This window comes from Solanum dulcamara, chromosome 8 (genome assembly GCF_947179165.1).
Source record: "Solanum dulcamara chromosome 8, daSolDulc1.2, whole genome shotgun sequence".
Classification (NCBI taxonomy): Eukaryota; Viridiplantae; Streptophyta; class Magnoliopsida; order Solanales; family Solanaceae; genus Solanum; species Solanum dulcamara.
The window spans coordinates 70,545,942-70,566,884 of record NC_077244.1 but is presented as its reverse complement, the minus strand read 5'-3'; the positions used below and the strand labels follow the sequence as shown (position 1 = coordinate 70,566,884).

Sequence of the window (20,943 nt, the reverse complement as noted above, 5' to 3'; positions counted from 1 at the left end):
ATCTATATATATAATAAAGCTAGATGTAGAGGAGGTGATGTGGCATGCCTCTAAAGCCAAGAATGACATTTATCTTTTTTCTCAAATTTTTGATATTTTTCTTAATTTTTTCTTATGTAACATATTAGAAATTATTTTTAAAAAAAAACTCAATTACATTCTTTTAATTATTCATCTCATAAATTCATAAATAATTACACTTAAATGTCCTTTATAACGGACACATATTAATCCTTCAAATCCAATAAATCCTCTATTAAGAGTAATGCCTTCTCCTCTTCCAGTAATGTTATGGATATTCCCTTCCTCTTTTTTCTTAAATCATTCCAATTTGCTTCTAAATGATTAACGTTCTGCATTCTTTCTTTTCTTGCTTTCTTTATTTTGGGTAGATTTTGTATTTTTGACATGCATTTGAGATCTTTTTCAACTAGAAATACTTAGAATATTTAAGGTTTGTCGTTGTTAGTCAATTGGCTGGTGTGTTGAATTCCTTGAATTTGAGTTATTATATTTTAAGTATTTGAAGATGTTAAATTATATATCAATATTTTGTAATAATATTGAGCCAATCGTTTACGTAGAGGATTATTTACAAGACAGATGAAGTCGCTTTTTTCAAGTTTTTCGGCTATTCATTCCTATAAAGACTGAAGACTATCCATCCCTATGAAAACGAAAGACGAAAGACAAAGCTTCATTTCTCGGCATTGCAAAGATTGTGTTTAAAAACAAAAAGCTCCATGAGTTAAGGTGCTTTTTATTTTTATATCTTTATGGTTTTCGTTCTTTGAAACAAAGAAAATGATTAAATTTTCCATATGATCCGAAAAAAATAAAAATTTGGAATTTTCATAATACCAAATATTTTTCCAGGCATCGAAAGTATAGACTTTATATGAAGATCATTATAATTTTTATTGATTTATTCAAGAGATTATACATTAATGGTTGTTTAACCATCAATATTTTTTTTTGGAGTTGAATTCAAAAAATCATTTTGGTAAAATTTTGAAAATTTCTGTAATTTGCAAATTCAAAAAATTAATTTTAATCTTTTTCACTCCAAATCAAAATTCACAAAAAATCAAAAAATAACATCAATTTGTATTCATGATCAAACATAACTTCAAATTTCAAATATTATTTTTTCAGTTTTAAAAAAAAAAAGAAAATACTTTTTACAAATTTCACAATTTTCATAACCAAACAAATCCTTAAAATTAAAAAGTCAGAGAACCGTTGACTTAAATTTTCATCTTTTACAAGTATTCTAACTTGCTATACCTTTTTAATGTTTTGTTCTATATTATCTTATTTTGTCTTTTCATATTGATCAATTTTATTAAGTTCCCGTTTGACTATTATGTGATAATTATTTTTTGAGTTTAGAAAAACTAAAAAGATAAGATGACAAAAAGAGATAAAAGTTAAAAGTGTCTATGTTGTATTATCAATGACCTAAATCAATGTCATTTAATTTTTTAAATTTCCGCCTCATATTTTATATAAATATATCTTGCTAAATTAATTATTTTTTAGAAGTTTAAATTAATATACTTCTTACCGAAATGACGTTTGACTTTGCACCGTAGACTCCTATTTATTTAACAAATAAGTATGAACCTTTTTTAGTTTTTATTTTTTTTCTCAGTATCCTTTATTCCTTTATTTTATTTACGGAAAAAGGTCTAAAATACCTTCGAATTATTGGAAATGGTATAAAAATGCCCTTATCCATTTATTGGGTCTAAAATGCCCTTGATATCCACCTTTAGGTTCAAAAATGACATTTTTTTAAACGGAAAAGGGCATGAAAGGCATTTTTGTACCATTACAATAGTTCGAAGATATTTTAGGCCCTTTTTCGTAATTAAAATTATGTTAAATAAATTTTTATTTATAATTAATTTTAAATAATTAAATTGTAACCAATAGATAACTGCCTCTTGCTTAAAAAATATTAAAATTATTTAATTATAATTCTATTAAATAAATTTTGATTTATAATTAATTTTAAATAATTAAATTGTAACTAATAGATGACCGTTACGTGTTTAAAAAAATTATTCAAATTATTTAATTAAAATTATTTTAAAGAAAATGTCATTTTTGGACCTAAAGGTGGATAGCAAAGGCATTAATTTTCATAATTTTATATGATAATCATCCACTTTTAGTTCCATAAATAACATTTTCTTTAACATACAACAACCCAGTGAAATTCCACAACATGGAGTCTAGGGAGGGTAAAATGTACGCAGACCTTACTCCTACCAAGGTAGGACAGTTGTTTCCGAGAGACCCTCGGTTCAAAACTTTTCTTTAACATAATTTTAATTAAATAATTTGAATAATTTTTTTAAACACGTGGCGGTCATCTATTGGTTACAATTTAATTATTTAAGATTAATTATAAATCAAAATTTCTTTAACATAATTTTAATTAAATAATTTGAATGATTTTTTTAAACACGTGGCGGTCATCTATTGGTTACAATTTAATTATTTAAGATTAATTATAAATCAAAATTTCTTCAACATAATTTTAATTAAATAATTTGAATAATTTTTTTAAACACGCGACGGCCATCTATTGGTTACAATTTAATTATTTAAAATTAATTATAAATCAATTTTTTTAACTTAATTTTAATTACAGAAAATGGCCTAAAATGCCCTTGAACTATTGGAAATGGTACAAAAATGTCCCTCATGCCCTTTTCCGTTAAAGAAAAGGTCATTTTTTGCCCTAAAGGTGGATGTTAAGGGCATTTTAGGCCCAATAGATGGATGAGGGGCATTTTTGTACCATTTTCAATAGTTCGATGACATTTTAGACCCTTTTCCGTTTTATTTATAGGAGCGAGAGAGAAAATGTTGGATATATATATTCAATTTTCTTTATAGGAATTAATGTAAATTAATTTTTCTTATTTTTAAATTATTAAGAAGTTGTACTTTTACAATGAATTTTTAAAATGCTATCTAAAAATTGTAATATCAAGTATACTTATATCACACGAGTTCTAAATTCATGTGTATTGCATTTTTAGCAATTTTCATTGTATGTGCTATTTTAAGATTAGGAATTTAAAATTTGAACTTTTATTGATTAAATTTCTTAATTAGTTATATTATTATTACCGATCAACTTACATCGTTAAGAGAAAAAGAATGTTACGGTCACCATATCATGTAATAGAAATTTTTAATAATATTTTGATTTTTCTTTTTAATCGCGTTAAGCGTGGACATATTCACTGGTTTCTAATATTATAGTAGTGTATTCAGCCCCTTTCGGTTTCAATAACATACAAAACAAAATAATAATACTTAAACTATAAACAAATGGGTCGTTTGATGAGATGGATAAGAGAAATTAATTTTGGGATAATTTTTAAGTGGCCTTTAATCCCTTGCTTGGTTGCAAAGGCCGGGATAATTTATCCCAGGATTAACAATTAGTGCTGGAATAAGTTATCCCTCCCTGGGTGGAATACTAATCCCAGGATAACTTATCCTGGGATAAAGATGTAAAATAACAAAAATATCCTCTTAAACTCTCTTTTATACATCACTTTTACATTCATGTATATTTATATAATATTTAAATACATTTATAATAACATTCATAACTTTAATTAATTATTGTTTTTATGATAATATATTTTTCTATTAAAAAATTATATTTTATAAATACAATTTCTATTTATGAATATATTATAAGTTGAATTTATTTGTATAATTCTTATATTTTAATTTCTCTTAAAATGTTCACTCCACTATTAAATTACATATTTTTAATTAAATAGTTTATTATTATCTTAAAAATTATATTTTATATATAAATTAAAATGTAGATAACTTTAAAATATAGATAATTTTAATAACAAAATTTCTTTTACTTTAATAAACTTAAAATGAAAGTTTTATTTTTAAGCTAAACAGATAAATTTTATTTTTAAGCTAAATAAGAGGAAAGTTTTATATTTAAGTTAAATAAGAAGGAGAATTTTATTTAAAGCTAAATAAGATAAAAGTTTTATTTTTAAGTTAAATAAAATGAAAGTTTAATTTTCAAAACATGTGGCACAGTTATGGAAATGCATAAATTAAAATATTTAAGTTAAATTAGATGAAATTTTATTTTTAGGAGTGAATAACTAAAGTTTGCAACGAAAATATAAAAAAAAATTAGTTAAATAAGACGGAGGGTATTTTTATAAACAAACAACTTATTTTTAAAAATTATTCCAGCATAACTTGTACCTAAACTAAACGACCCCTAGTATAATTAAACTATAAACTATAAACTAGAGAAATCTATATTGTTCGTGAAAATAAATAAAATCAAGGCTTAAAAAACTCACCCGTCAAAAAACTACCGGCAGCCTTTTTGTGTTACGTGAACTTCGTCCGGCGACGGACGACGGCTCTCAGTGACGGCGTCAGCGACTCAGAGTGGGCGACCCTCTTCCATACGTAAGTATGTCTTTTCCTTCCCTCTCTGGTGCTATAACAAAGCTTTACCTTTCTATTTTTTCCGCATTCACAATTGGATTTTGACAAGTAGGAAAAATAAGAAAACGTGGAACTGTACTTGGTTTTGTCTCTGCTATCCACGCATAATGCAACAACATATGTATAGCAGATTATGTGTGAATATGTATGTTTGACAATCTTATTCCTTCATTGAAGTACTGAGCTACTTTTAGTAGTGAGAACAAATGGTGCGGCCTTATAAAGTAAAAGGGGAAAAGATAAAAAAGAAAGAAGAGAATCATGATAAAGAAGAAATAGAGGAATCTCTGGACGACAAGTCAACAGGATCAGCAAAAAGAGTGAAAACAGAATACACTGCCTCAGACACTGAGGCAGCTGAAAGATTTGTAGATTTGCTAGCTGGCATACCGGTTGTTTCTACCAATCAAAACAGTAAACCTGGTGTTATTTCATCATCGAGAGAGCTTCCCTGGAAATTGCTAAAATTGGAAAGGTCTGTTTGTGCAATGCCATTTTTCAATTTTCATTCACATATTGTTTCTTCGATTGTCTTTTGTATGTCTTCTTTAAAAGAATTGCTTAGCTTATTCACTGCTTTATGGTTTTTTACCCAACTGCTCATGAGATCATCTTTTAAATTGTTTTTAGTATCACGTATACTGCTCAATAGAGGAAGTTAGCCGAGGTTTAATGATATCACCTCTTGGGCATGCAGACATACCAACTTCTGAACTCAGATTAACATTCCAACTTTCTGAAGAATAATAATCGGAATCCTTCTGATTATCGGACTGATATTGCTCATCAGGTTAGTAGACTTCGAATTTATTGGCCCAATTTTGTTCTTTAATACTCATCATAGTTTAAACACTATGACTGTCCTGTAGAGTTCAGATTAAACTTTGTTCTTTGAGGCAATATTAGATGTGGGCCATAGGTTGTGACGCTTCGTAATGGTAACCAGCAAAAGTTGATGTCCAATGTTTTGTAAACTTTTTTGTGGAGACGTCTGGTAGAGTGGCCTGCCAAAGCTAAAACAAGCAGGCTGGAACACAATTTAGCTTTGTACTGAATGTGCATGAATTTTCCTGGAGCTCAATTTGTTGATACTAAACATACTTCCTCTGTTCAATTTGATGGTATTTGACTGGACAGGATTTAAAAAGAAAGGTAGAGTTTTGAGACATAAGCTAAATATGTATAAAGTACCAAGCCTTTCCTTGGTATAAAAGTATCTGTTTATGTGTCTAGTGGACTCATAAAAAATCATGTCAATGGGACGAACGGAATAGTAAAAGATGTAGGAAAAAGGGAATGGGAGTGTAAAAATTCGTTTTAAAATATATAAAGGTGACAATCTTTTTGGACAGAAAAGAAAGGGAGTAGTGTCAAACAAATTGGGATTGGAAGAGTATTAAAGTCATCTCAAATGATTCATGTTGATCCAAGTTCAAGTAGAGTCTGAGTAACTGGGATTATTCATTATTGGAATTGCCAAGAAAGAGAGATGTTAGGGATAGAGATATCTGGTAGTTGGCCATGAAATCACCAAGTAGTCATCTTCTCAACTCTTTTGTTAAATATTTATTTAATTACGATAATACATTCAATTTTATAGTGGGGCTATTTCAGATTAATCGCTAGTTTTTTTTCTCCACTTAGTTGTTCAACCTACATTCAACGATTAAGTGTCCCACGGGCCAAATAAGAAAAAGAGAAACTAATATGAAAAGTCAGATACATTCTCCATCCACCACCCTCCCGTTCTGTGCAAAATTCTCTCCTCCCCTCCCATCTCCTTCCCGAAAAGAAGAGAAAACCTATAAGCAACAGCTACCCCTTGGTCCCAGTCTAGTGGGGTTTGACTAAGTGAATCCTCACTATCCATGTCGCTCCATTTAAACCTTCATCCATCCAATATCTATAAAGAAAATTTTCTAGCACTAGAAGTATTTTACACTTCTACTAGCATATAAATCTCTCGCAAGTCTAAAAGGCTCATACAGCACATTGGACCCAAAGAAACATACCAATATGACTAAAGCTTGATTCCGACAGTTTCTAAAAATTTAATAGAAAATAGGAACAGATATTCTTTTTGCCACTCATCAACTCATAGTTGATCCTTCTTCTAGCGGAAGGGAGAAAGCAAGAAGAAGAGCATATGCAGCTTATTTTCTTGATCCTATCTCGGGGCTTGTAGGATATGACCAAAGCATCCTCGTTAAGAATAATAATTGTGTCCTTTCGTACATTAGTTGTGTATGGTGCTTTCCCAAAATGGCAAGTGCAAGCACCTTTCTTGGAAATGGAATTAAATAATGTCTATAAAAGCTTCTTTCTCTTTTTTTCTTTTAGTTGTAGCCTGCACCTTCTTTGCAAAATTTAGGACTTGATTATTTTTTGCCACATGTCACTCCCTAATTGATGATTGGCCAAGACTCTATAATGACTGGGAATTGGGAAGGCTTGCTGAATTTTTGGGTTTATTAGAGTCTTTTCAAGGTCAGGACAATAACAACTTTTACAAGCTTATTTGGAAGATTCATAGTAAGGGCAACTTCACGGTAAAGTCATGTTACTTCAGCTGAATTCTGGTGGGCAGCAAAGGAATCTTTGGAGATGTTATCATTTATTTTTGCACTATCATCTTACGGACCACCTATGGAACTCTTTCTTAATATGGTGGGACTAAAATGGAGCATGCCAGGGTGTACTTGTGAGCTACTGAAATGCTGGAGCATCATAGGCAAAAATTCCTATGAAAGGAATTGGGTGGTCAACCATTCCATATTGTATATGGTGTTCAGTTTGGAGGGAGTGAAGCGCTAGGTGTTTTGAACATAAAGAAAACTCGATTCACAAGATTAAGATGAACTATTTACTTTTGTTTCATTTTTGGTGTAAATAGAATTTTGTAAATGATTCTGAAGCAGTGATAGAACTCGTAGAATCCCTTTGAGAATAGGAAGGATATTCTGTTGGTAACTTGTAATGTTTTTGATATCACCTCCTTGATGCCATATTATAATACACTTCCCATTTCTCAATTTATGATTTCTTCTTTCCTTCCATAGGCAATGCTTACCATTTTAGATAGCCGAGTAAACAAAGCTGGGCGATTAAAAGCATTGTATGTGAAGACTGAGAAAGGTGTCCTCTTTGAAGTAAAACCTCATGTTCGTATCCCTAGGACATTTAAGCGATTCTCTGGTATCATGTGTAAGTTATTACCTTGAAATTCTTTTCTTCCCCATCTGTTTTCATGCTTTCATTCCCTCTTTGTTTTGTCAAATTCTGCTGTTTTCTGATGTTGCTTCAAATTCAGTGCAGCTGCTACAAAAGCTGAGCATAACTGCTGTTGGTAAACGAGAAAAACTGTTGTGCTATAAAAAAACCCTGTTTCACAGTACCTACTCATTGACTGCCGGAAGATAGGTGAATTTCTATTTTAGTACCTCCCTTCTCTAATTGGATGTCCTTGGCGATTGACTAATACATTCACTTCTCTTAAGCTTCAGGCTTTTCTCATAGTTCTGAGAAACTGGTGGATATTCAGGACTATGTTAATGGAATTAGCAATGACATGAACCTTGTTTTTGTGGTATGTTCAACGGTTCTAGTGTAATTTTTTATGGACAACTTCGATTTGTGGGAAGTTATAGCTTACTTGATAAGTTGATATCTGACATATGCAGGTTGGGGCAATGGCCCATGGGAAAATTGATAAAGATTATGTCGACGATTATCTATCAAGCAAGCTAATTTTTTGTCGAATATTAATTAGAGTTCTATAGTTTGTTTTCTATTCCATTGTCTTCAATTTACATGGCTGGGCTTTGGTCTAGTTGTAAGATTGCGACAATTGATATGTGGGTTAGGCACACTGTTAGGGGTTCAAACCATGCTGCAGACTTTTGTCTAGTATTAAAGTGGAGAAAGGTAGAGGGACTGGCCCATTATACGCTGAGTTTCGAACCCTGTGCCATTGGCCTCGGGAATTTTACTGTTATAAAAAACTGTACATGTCTGGTCTTTAATGCTTAGGAATGTCAACATCTGTGACTTGTGTCTTCGTATGTTCAATTGGTGACACGGATATTATTGATCTTGTTGAATGCTAGAAGTACTAATTAAGTGCCATTTATGACTGGCAAATAGGTTAGAAAATTCGAATCTTAAACACGTTAGAGATTCTTCTCTCTATGTGTTGTTTGGTTCAGTATTCAGTAACATTAGGGGTTCCACACTGCACCTTAACATGATGCTTCTGACCGCCAATTTCAATTGCCATATACCATAGCCCGCTTTTACTGATAAGTTTTGACGAGTTCTAGTCTAGGAACCTTATTTCTATCCTCTTTAATACGATTATAACTTCTTTTAGAGGCGAGCTACGCATGCATATTCTACTAAATGCTAAACTAGGTCCATGCTATTGTCTCTAAAGGAGTACCATCATCATGGAAGTTTTGCATCTTTTCTGGAGTTGAACCTTGTCTAATTAATCATCTAATGTATGTTGAAGTTTCCGATTACCCATTGAGTGCTGCCTACTGCATATCCATGATCACGAATGCTGTGGAGCGCAAATGTAAAATTTTGTAGACTTGTTCCTTACCCTGGTTTTTTGTTGCTACATTTAATTTCTAGAATGTTGTCCTCTTACTCGTTATCTTGTTTCTGCCTTTTTTCTTAAGTCATTAAATTTCATATCAATGCAATGAGGGATTAGTTGGTAATCCAACTTTCTCCGGTCAATAATTTAGTGGAGTTGTCCTTTTCTTGAAAGATTAAGAACGTGATATTTGACTCTTCTTTCAATTGGCTGGTCATTTTCAAAGGTTGCAGCATTATACTAGGTGTATGAAAACAAGTAGAATGATTTGCACTTTTTTTTAATTGGGAAAAATAAGGTTGACACATTCCAAGTATTAGAAGTTTCGAATGACTGACAAATATCTTGATCTGGAAAACGATTTGTACATCTTAATTTAAAAGTAATTCTTCAAACACATTCAAATATTCTTCTTCTTATTATTATTATTATCTATGGTGTGAATTTACATGTCAATTTAAAAAAAAATTAAACCATCTTTAAAAACTACAAAAAGGTACTATAAATTCCCTAATCAAATTTCCATGACAAAAGAATAATTCAGAAATATTTCAAATATGTAATCAAACAAAAATATTTGACTTACTTTTTGTTCACCCATATACCAGTAGAGAAAAGGGTTACTATACTTGCAAAAGTACTATTTCGATTCCTATGAAACTTTTTCTTATCAATCAATGATCTGTTTTTCAAATCTTAGGAGGTTCTTTCTTGTTGGTCAATCAAGCAGTACAAGAAAATGATAAACATTCATTCTCAAAAGTAGAGTTGTTGTTCTACTAAATTCGACGGAACTCAATAATTATGGCATAATTTTTTTTATTGTATTAAAAAAAACTACTTACTAAATGTAAATAATACATTCTATTTTTTCTAAAATTCTAGCTCCACCTAAATTCTCTTTCTAAATGGTAAACAATATACAATTATATATAATAGAAAAAGAATAGGGAAGTTTTTCCAAAGACTTTGGAATTTTTTTATTTTTTATTTTTCAATGCAAATATAGAAAGAGAAAATAGAAAAGGTGAGCTAAAAGAGTTGTCCTAAATTAACGGTAGGCGGTCAGGTTATCAACCTGCCTCAGGAGACTAACGATACACGGAAAATGGGAGACCAACCGAATACCCAAATTCCTTGAGAGACATAGAAAAAAACTTTCCATATTCATTGTTGATAATAATGACAAATTATTAATTAATCATTGCCTTTGGTCTTCTCTAGAGAACGTGCATATTCATGCCTTTCCATATCTATGTTCTTTCTCTTCTTTTTCAACATCCCTTCAAAAATTCAGTCCTTTTTTCTTTTTGACCAAAATTTTGTCGTCAATGGGTATGTGTCTCTCTCCCTTTTTTAAAAATGTATTCTTCATTATGGTGTTTAATGTATTCTGGGTTTCTCTGTTCTTGGATTTTCATTTGCATGTGATCATTATTAGAGTTGATTTCTTGATTTCAAGATCGAGTCTTGGTTAATTTTAGAGCTTGAAAAATTGAACAAAGGGTTCTTTGTTTTTTCATGAAATTTTTGGCAAATTCTTCTCTGATGTTGTATTAGAATTGTTGATTATGACATTTGCATGCTTAATTAATTGCCACCTTACTCTGTAGCGTGTGCATTTCATATTCTTAATTTGGTGATTATATTTCATTATTGATTACGTTGCTTTTCCATGTAGTTGCTTCTTATAATTTTTATTTTGTTATTTTTCTCATATCCTTTTTCTATCTTTGAAATTATGTAATGCTTTATACATTGTTTTGATCAATTTATGTTGTAGATTGAAGCTAATAGTAACTTTTAGGACCAGAGACCGTATTAGTATACGATGCAACTTCAATGTTGCATGTAGTTTGGAGTGCATATGAAAAAAAAATGAATGACAACTCTTTTTTGAGTTCTTATGATGAATTTGGAATTCGTTAGATTATGGTTGAGCTGGTTTGAATAACCAAGAGATAAGCTGTCTGATAATTGTATATTGACTTGGAAACTGTCAGATAATTGTGTATAGTGAACCTGCAAACTGTCTGATAATTGCGTGTAGTGAACCTGAAAAGCGTCTGATAATTCTGTGTAGTGTAACTCGCAAAATGTCTGATAATTGTGTATAGTGAACTCGCAAACTGTCAGATAATTGTGTATAGTGAACTTGCAAACTGCTTCCGTTGTTGAGACAGCCTTTTGGATGAAATGTTTTGCCCTTTTTATGATTTATGGAGGTCAAGGATATATTGATTTCATAATATCTGTTTTCTATGTGATTCAGATGTTCTCTGAATTGAAGCCCATACTCTAGTTCCATCATGGATTCAATCCTGAATCGTGTAGCTAAAGACTGTGGTAGACGGAATAGCTCAAGTCCATCCACTAATGGGGACATCTTTGAGCCTTCGTCAAGTAGTAATGGTGAGGCTGAAGGTGCAAAACATTTAATACCATGTATTTGCTGAACAAACTCTTGCTTGGACTGATTTTCTCTTGGACTGCACTTTATTATGTCTGCAGCTAAGCAACGGACAACTTTGGTAGAGTGGATAAACGGTCTTCTTCCTTCCTTAAGTTTGCCAGTAAATGCTTCTGATGAGGAGTTACGAGCATACTTGGTTGATGGTACTATCTTGTGTCAATTGTTGAACAAGTTGAAACCAGGTTTTATACCAGAGGTAGTAGTAATATATCGGATTTTACAGTAATCAGAAGCTAGGGGTGGTTTTGTTTTGATGTTCTGACTTACTACATGTTTCATTCTAGTTTGGTGGTTCAGGTCATTCTTTGTCGTTAGGCTCAGAAAATGTAAAACGGTTTTTGTCAGCTATGGACAAAATAGGCTTGCCCAGGTTTCAAGCATCAGATTTAGAAAAGGTTAGCACGAATATAAAGTTGTCCTCTTGTGTTCTGATATATGTTCATCATTTTATGTCTCCTTATCATTATATAAATGGTTGAATATGTTCATTCATAGGCCATTGAGTTGTATATGTTATAATATGCAGAGAAGTGTAACTTTCTGTTCCTTTAGATACAATTACACGCCATTTTTCTGCTTTTGATATATTCACTCTGATACATTATCCAGGGATCCATGAAAATTGTTTTAGAGTGCCTTTTGACACTTCGAGCAGAATTTATGCCGGATATTGGAGGATATGGTTCTACCACACCATTATCTCGCAAATCTGGTGCTGATGTAGTTCACAGACAGGAACTGTCAAGTACCCATTCTTCCCCATCCTCAGCTGAAGGGAGACGAAAGATAGGATCAGATTCAAAATTCCAGCGTGCTTTGAGAAGTCCCGTGATGGCAGGTCCGATTTTTTAGATCACATCCCTTGACCCACGTCCCTCCCCAATCCCAAAGAAAGAAAAAAGTTAAGCCCAGGATTCTTTTCCATGTGGGAAAGATGGAGATTTGGGTTCCTCTCATGAATTGTTTTATTTGAAAGATTCACTAACAGAAAATGCAATAGGTGTAACATGGCAAGGCCTCCCTTCAATGTCATTATTCATCTAGAGTTCTATTTCACATTTGTATTGGAACTGTCAATCTTCTTCTGGTCTTTTTAGCTGAAGAATTAAACTATTGGTGAAATAGTTTTAGATCTTTATGTTCTAACTACTTTCCCAAACTTCACTCATGATTTCGTTTTTCTTAGATTGTTGACTTCTGTCTTTTGAACTTTATATAGAGCCATCAGCTGCGTTACTACATCACGTTGGACATAAATTCCATGAAGTATTTCAGCTTAAACAAGGGGGCTATGCTGATCTTACCCCCTCAAAGATTTCTGAAATGATGAAATCTAACAGCTTGGATGTTAGTAACATGTCCTTTTTTGTCAATGAAGCTTGACTAAATTTTACATCTGAAATATTGATTTCATACTTATTCCAACTGATTTATTTTGCACCCAGATTGCCCCAACGCAGTCACTTTTAAGTGTTGTGAATGAGATTCTTGATGAAAGCATTGAGCGGAAGAATGGAGAGATACCTCATGTGCGCACATAAGAGATAAATATATTCATGATTATGTTCTTTTCTACACGAATAAATCAAAAAAATCATGGCCTAACATCATTTAGTTGTTTAACTCTGTCAGCGTGTAGCATGCTTGTTGAGAAAAGTAGTGCAAGAAATTGAGAGGCGAATCTCTACTCAAGCTGAACATCTTAGAACGGTATAATACACCTTAGATGTTTTCTCCCAAATTCTCTTGATAATGAACCTTCAGGCCCTTCCCTGGACCCCGCGCATAGCGGGAGCTTTAGTGCACCGAGCTGCCTTTTCTCTTGATAATGAACCTTGCTCATGAAATTTACTCTGTCTGTAGCAAAACAATCTATTCAAGACTCGTGAGGAGAAATACCAGTCACGGATCCGAGTCCTGGAAGCCCTTGCAACTGGGACTAGTGAAGAGACACAGGTAGTGTAGAACTGCGCTTTCTGTGAAAAAGTTTTTGAAGTCTGGAAAATCTTACTTCTTCAAGGGTTTATGCATCCTTTACCCACATAATCTTTTATTTCAGATTGTCATGAACCAGCTTCAGCAGATTAAGGTAGTTCACCACCTCTCTTCCTCTGCCACATTGTTAGGGCAATTATCAGTGTATTTAGTGGTACATATGCATTCTATAGTTTCATTTTCTGTAATTTTGTATGTATTAACACTTAATATGTGATTTATCTATCTGATATCTTGAAGATAAGTTACCTCTACTTTCTCCCATCTGAGGGTTTTGCTCGCTTGAAGTGAGCACTACGAGTGCAGCAATCATTACATATTTACATCAAACATCATCTTCTCTAGTGTTTTGCATCTATTCTGCGTAGTTAAATGAAATTTGCTATTGATTGAAAAGGATCCGATGAGACTCGTTTCTGCAAGAATATTTCAAGCTGATTATGATTCTTCCCCACAATTTTAAAAGTTTAGTATCGCTTTTTGAATTGAAATCATATTACAGAGTGTAAAAATCAAAATGGATGCGGAAAAGAGAAATGAGGATCAGGATGTGGTTAGGTTGATGAAAGAGAAGGATGACTATAGTCAAGAGATTGCAGCTTTGAAGCAAGAACTAGAAAAAGCTAAGAAAGCACATGAAGAATGCTGCCTAGAAATGGAAAAAGACGCCAGAAATACTCAACAAAAGCTTGAGGAGAGGTTGAAAGACGTTGAGAGCCTTTTAAAAGAATCAAAATACAGAGCAAAAGAACTCGAGACATTTTCTGAATCAAAATCACTGAAGTGGAGCAAGAAGGAGAATGTGTACCAAATATTCACAGAATTCCAGCTTGGTGCACTACGTGTATGCTTTGATCTTATTCTCTTAATTTGTTCTAGTGTATTTCGTTATTTATCACATCTGATCTGGATCTCCATAAACTTCAGGAACTGAAGTTTGCTTCTCAGTCAATAAAGCAACAAGTAGTGAAAACACAAAGGAGCTATGCTGAGGAATTCAATCAATTAGGTTAGTGCTGTATGAATAACAGTTGCTAGAAGCATATAGGCGGAAGATGTCAAAATAGATTTTACTGTTAAGTAATTGTGTTGGATTTTTCTAACGAAGTTAAATTTCTATGACAGGTGCAAAATTTGGAGCACTAGACCATGCAGCTGCAAACTACTCTGTCGTTCTTGCTGAGAATCGCAAACTACACAATGAGGTCCAGGAGTTAAAAGGTGTTGTTATATTACGAAATTTTAGCATCAAGAGGATGGAAGATTTCTCTCCTTTTACTGTTGCTTATGAATCTTTTTCAAATTAGGAAATATTAGAGTGTATTGTCGGATAAGGCCATTCCTTCGTGGACAAAAGGAGAAACAGACAGTGATAGAGTATATCGGAGAAAATGGGGAGCTAGTTGTTGTAAATCCTTCCAAACAAGGGAAAGAAGGTCGTAGATCTTTCAAGTTCAATACGGTCTACAGTCCAGCTTCAGCACAAGGTTTTCAGATTCCTCCGAACCATGCCAGATAAAATTATTCTATGCATATTCTGTAAATTTAAGTTCATGCAATAAATAATAAAAGGAATTTCGCAATTTCAATCTCTGCAGCTCAAGTGTATTCAGATATTCAGCCCTTGGTACAGTCTGTGCTGGATGGTTATAATGTATGTATATTTGCCTATGGTCAAACTGGCTCAGGGAAAACGTACACCATGGTAAGAATGCCATCCTATATAAATTTGTTAAATATGTTTACACACTGTTTAACATTGCTGAAGCAAGTTAAATTAACCTCCAGACTGGTCCCGATGGAGCGAGCGAGGAGGATTGGGGAGTCAATTATCGAGCTTTGAATGATCTTTTCAGAATTTCCCAAATGAGAGAGAGCACTTTCAAGTATGAAATCAAAGTTCAAATGATGGAAATATATAATGAACAAGTTCGTGACTTATTGTCAAGTGATGGTTCTCAAAAAAGATATCCTTTCTAAATTTCAATCTTTTTACCTTTCTTGGAATTATCTCCATTTTCTACATTAAATAAATTGTCGATTCAAAAATAGAGTACCAAAATTTTTAGTTGTCCCTTCCTTTTTCTCCCATGCTGCATTTCCTACAATTTCAAAGAATAAAAAAAGATCAATATTATGTTTGCAATATATATCATGCATCTGCGGCTGTTTTCCTTGATTTGCACACACTTGGGATTCTATCTACCTCTCAACCCAATGGTTTAGCGGTCCCAGAAGCAAGTATGTTCCCTGTCAATGGAACCGCTGATGTATTAGATTTAATGGATACGGGATTGAGAAATCGAGCAAAAGGTTCCACTGCCATGAATGAAAGGAGTAGTCGATCACACAGGTTCAAACAACTATTCATCTCTGAATTTCAATATTTAAAATACCTGTTTTTCCTTTTAAATTTGATAGGTTAGATAAATAAACATATTGCAATATATGTCCAGTATTGTAACTATCCATGTCCAAGGGAAGGATATAAAGAGTGGCTCATCAATGCATAGTAGTCTTCATTTGGTGGATCTTGCTGGAAGTGAAAGGGTAGATCGCTCCGAGGTGACAGGAGATAGATTAAAAGAGGCACAACATATAAATAAGTCATTGTCCTCTTTAGGAGATGTCATATCTGCTTTGGCACAAAAGAATGCTCACATTCCATACAGAAACAGCAAGCTCACTCAAGTCCTTCAGGCTTCATTAGGTGATTCTCTTTCTATACAAAAAGGTTTTACTTTCAGTTCCTTGTCCAACGGTAGACCTAATACTTATGTCGTATAAGCAATTATGCGAGGTTTCTAATGAAAACAAATGATTGACATGGTTGAGATCATTTGTAGCTTCGGTGTTATTAAAAGAATTGAATGTGTCAGGAGCTTGCTTCTTATCTGCAATGTTATCTCCTACATCTTAGGTGCCATTTTGGATGATTTATTATTCATGACATGGATTTTCTGGAGAACTGAGTATTTATTAGACTGATTAACGAAGTGTATAGTTTTGAGCACGTATATATGTAATTTGATAGGTGGTAGCACCAGCCATTCTTATTTTAATCCTATAGGTATTACATTTTATTTGTTTTCTACTTGCTTATGGAAACAACCATAGCATCACGATGCCCCAATAAACTTTTATTAATCTCTTTTCTCATTAATAGGTGGTCTTTTGCTGTAATTTATAATTCTATTTTGTTGTACAGGTGGTCACGCAAAGACACTTATGTTTGTGCAGCTTAACCCTGAAATTGCTTCATATTCAGAAACCATGAGCACATTAAAGTTTGCTGAAAGAGCATCTGGAGTAGAGCTAGGTGCTGCTCGAAGTAGCAAAGATGGCAGGGATATCAGAGAATTGATGGAGCAGGTGCTCTATCAACTTTCTAATTCTACTAGCTTAGAACTTCGTAATTTCTGTACCAGCGTTGATGACGCAATATCTTTTTCGATAGTCCAATTACTTGTAAACGTTGGCCTGATTTATCCCTCTCAAGTAAATAACTAATGGAGCAAAGAAGAGGATTTAGTTGTTCAAGTTGGCCAATGATAAGGTGACCCTATGGTCTTGGCAATGATATTAGTTGGCGATCGGTTAAAGGGGATCATAAACAAGATGTTCAAAGCTATACCTACATATTTATAACACCAAAATCTAATGCTACAAGTTTGGTAAGAGTTTTAGGCAGGATACCAGTAGAACTACTCATGATCAACTGAGTTCTTTTTTCTTTTTCTCAATCTAGATATGTATTTTTAACCTGACTTTATCTATTTGATTTGACTTTTCTTTTCTTGTTCCTTTCTTCAGAATAAAAGGAAATAGGTTACATTTTCCATTGAGGTTAGAGCACATAATCTTGATTAGAGACTAATAAATATCATAGGAGAAGTGTAGTTTGACTGCTGGGTTTCTATAACCTGGATTTCTTCAGAAAGGGCTTTTTCCATTAATTCAGCTTCATTCTATTATCTCGCTGGTGTTTTTCCTTTTTCTTTGATAGATGATATTGCTGCCTGACTTCCAATTTCCTGCTGAAGCTTGTGAAATATTGTCCATTGTTAACTTTTAATCTTCCAGGTCGCATCTCTCAAGGATACAATAGCTAAGAAAGATGAGGAGATTGAGCAACTACAGCTACTTAAAGTTCAAAAGAATGTTTCTCCAGAAGCCAGTGGTGAGAAGAGTGGTCCAAACTCATTCAGGTATGGCTCATCATCTCCAGTCAAACATTTATTTCGTGGGACTTAGCATGTAGCTTGAAATTCTCTGGTAGGTGAGACTCCAGACTTAGTGAGAAAGCAGCATCTGGTAAGGGCTCAAAGATTAGTGATCAGAATTATTTAGCTAGTTTCAAGAATTATAGTGATGACTGATGAGTTTGGAGACGAAAAGGTATCTCCAGCAGTCTCAGATTTAAGTCAGAATATTTCTGCAGATGCTGATATATTTGTGTTCAGCAATGCAGATAATGAGGAAACACTAAGTGATATGCTATCTGATAGTGGTCTTTCTGTGGGCACAGAAACTGATGGATGTGCTGAAAGCGCCAATCCTTTCCCTGAAGGATATAAACCACCAGAGAACACAAATAAGTAAGTAAACATCATCTCGGCATGCTTGTGCTGTCTACAGAACGTTAATTTCTTTATGGAACATAAGAAAATAAAGATCCTAGAACTTTATTATTTTTTATTCAAGTAAATCCAGGTACCCTAATTGGTTAATGTAGAAATTTTATATAGAAACTAAGCTGCCATCTGAAATGTTGTTATTAACTACATTGAAAAGGTAAAACAAGTAGGTCAAGAGTTCATATAGGGACTTAACAGTCACTGAAAATGTTGTTACTAACTAGGATATGGGAAAAAATAAAGCACGTTGATCAAGAATTTAAATAATACTTGCTGCTTATGATGAAACTAAAAGATCCAGGAAGTTCGTAGACTTAACATCACTCCTCTGAGTTAAGTTATTCCAACATCCGGACCAAGAGTATTCAACAAGTGAGTTTTTGCTGCTTAACTTTACCTAATTGCTTAACTATCATCCTACACGGCCTTTTGCAGATACAAAACTGCATATAAGATTCCTAGACCTCCACAAAAATCAGAGAGGGATTCTCCAAAAGCCTCAAATGGTATGTTACATGTTCAAAGAAATACCCCTTGGCTAAAGATAAGTGGTGTAATTGGAACTTCTTCAATATGTTTCAGGTCTGCGAAAGTCGACCAGTGCAGCCAATATGTTGGCTAAATCTACCAAAAGGTGGCAGTAATATGATGTAGCAGCTGTGCATATCGAAATTCCTTCTTTCTTGTGTAGCCCCTTGATCGGCTTTTGCACTTGCATGAAGTTTTCCCTACTCTTCTTAACTGTACAGATTCTTTTCATTGACCAGGCAGTCCCTTTTAGAGTCTAGGACTATACATGACCTTTTGCTATTTTTTTTCTCTCTTTTTATATGTAAATGCAGGGGGGGAGGGCCGAGTTGTGATATACTACACTCAATTCTTTTTCTTAGGTTTCATTTTTTTTTATAAGGAATTCAGATGAGTAACGCTTGTATAAAGTCTGTTGAGCTGTAACATACAAGTGTTGGTTTTATCATCAATTTATTTTGTTACTCTTATTCTGCATATACTTCTGCATCTTGTTTTGATGGAGATACCTCTAGCAGCCTTTCGAGTGCAATTCAGTTTGAAACACATAAAATGTACCATGTTATTCCAGAAACTTGAAAGAGGACTATCTTAGTTTGGAAAAATTCACATGTCACAATCAAAGAGGCTTTCTTTCCTTTGGATAGAAAAGAACCAAGAGAGAAAGTGTGATATATTCTTTTTTCTTTTGAAGGAAAAAAGTGTTTTTATGCAGATATGTTGTTCAAGAATTGAATGAGTTATATGTGAGCATCAAGGCACAGAACTACATTCTTTGTCTGTGCACTCTTTACCGTTCTCGACTTCTCGCTTAGTCTTTCAACATTTTCAATGAAGATGATGCATATAAGCAAAGGTTCTATTTCACGAATGATGATTAAACTTTTACTTTCTTGAACCAAAGTCGCCAAAATATTTTTTGTAACAAAAAAATCTCCAGGTTGAATCAACTTATTAACTTCTGGTTGATTTTTAAAAAATAAGTAGAAGTTGACTTTTGGTGAAGAACTGCTTACATAGGAAAAGCAAATCTTGTAAATGGAAAAATGTCTGGCGATGCATATATCCTGTGTTTGATTAGTGAATTTTCGTAAGTTTCACCATCTAATTCTACATTCAATTTAAAGAAAAATATCCATTTGGTGTATGGTGTATTTAATCCCACCAATTCCTTACCAAGAAGAAACATCCCAAAGAAAAGGTAGATTTTTTTTATTTTTTTTTCGTTTTAACTAAGGATATTTTTTCTACTATATTAGAAAAGGCTTGTTTCAACATGTCTGTTTCGTGTCTTTTAATTCAAATTTGAGGGTGTTTTAGTCTTTTTAGTGCTCCACTTTAGCTACGTGTCTTGTAGTTACGTGTCTGGCTTCATCTTCCAACTTTTTACTTCACCGCTCTCTGCTCATCAAAAATCTTCTTGTTTGTCAAGCATTCAATTACTAACAATTAAAATCATTATTGTAAATTTAAAACCCATAAAATTCAAATTCTGATTCGATTTTAACTCTTTTTACTCTGAGACTTTAGCCTCCTATAGTAGTCTTAGGGCATAAAGAGACTACTCAATCCGAGTCTTATTAATTTTGCCTTTTGAAGCATTCGTCCCTATAAGCAAAGTAACAATGAGGCGCTTCTTTTTGGGAACTACATTGGACCATTATTAGTTTTTTTATTATTTTAGTACGTATATGTTAATATTTGCAAAAGGAATAAAAAAATTGGAAAAAAAAAGTTGTTCAATCCATGTAGAGACTATGTATAAACAAAACTCAAAAGTGAAAAGCAAAGCAGGCTCTATTCTGCCATATCCACCAAAAAGATACTTGTAAACAAAAGGTATAACATAATGGGGGACCAAAAAATTAAAGTCTGAGATATCATTCACAAGTTGGATTGGTTCTCCATGTTGTATAGACATGGGGGCCATCGTGACAACGATAAGACTTGTACCTAAGTTAAGAGCATCTTCTTCTTTTTAAAATAAATAATCATCCACAACCACAAAGCACCAAACACATACCAAACAGATTAACAGGCAGAGGTGTCGTTTTCTGGTCAATTAGGGACGGCAATTGGATGGGGTGGGGCGGGTTTAGAGTTATGCGATGTGGATTGAAATAATTGTTATCAAAATTAATGTGGGGCAAGGCAGGTTGCGGATTGTTGCAGATTTATACGGATTT

At 33.2% G+C, this 20,943-nt stretch overlaps 1 protein-coding gene and 1 pseudogene across 1 annotated transcript; both read left to right on the top strand.

The window, feature by feature from the left end:
• Nucleotides 1-4,730: 4,730 nt before the first annotated feature.
• Nucleotides 4,731-9,516, top strand: LOC129900139 (ribosomal RNA small subunit methyltransferase NEP1-like; annotated as a pseudogene).
• Nucleotides 9,517-10,223: 707 nt separating this feature from the next.
• LOC129901411 (kinesin-like protein KIN-14C) lies at nt 10,224-19,238 on the top strand. The gene is made up of 23 exons (XM_055976569.1): nt 10,224-10,459; nt 11,397-11,536; nt 11,636-11,793; nt 11,882-11,992; nt 12,207-12,435; nt 12,817-12,944; nt 13,043-13,126; nt 13,230-13,307; nt 13,461-13,553; nt 13,657-13,686; nt 14,095-14,436; nt 14,520-14,601; nt 14,718-14,813; nt 14,900-15,079; nt 15,191-15,297; nt 15,381-15,559; nt 15,781-15,945; nt 16,049-16,302; nt 16,801-16,964; nt 17,676-17,800; nt 18,056-18,190; nt 18,665-18,735; nt 18,812-19,238. Exons 2-23 carry the CDS (start codon nt 11,434-11,436, stop codon nt 18,871-18,873), a joined length of 2,976 nt encoding a protein of 991 aa, XP_055832544.1. The 5' UTR covers nt 10,224-10,459; nt 11,397-11,433; the 3' UTR covers nt 18,874-19,238.
• Nucleotides 19,239-20,943: the final 1,705 nt, after the last annotated feature.

Excerpts from the sequence above, each read along its gene's own strand:
- LOC129901411 (XM_055976569.1), top strand. The coding sequence starts at position 11,434 with ATGGATTCAATCCTGAATCGTGTAGCTAAAGACTGTGGTAGACGGAAT. Across the intron at positions 11,794-11,881 it reads AACCAGGTTTTATACCAGAG|TTTGGTGGTTCAGGTCATTC; the intron begins GTAGTAGTAATA and ends GTTTCATTCTAG. Across the intron at positions 11,993-12,206 it reads AAGCATCAGATTTAGAAAAG|GGATCCATGAAAATTGTTTT; the intron begins GTTAGCACGAAT and ends TACATTATCCAG.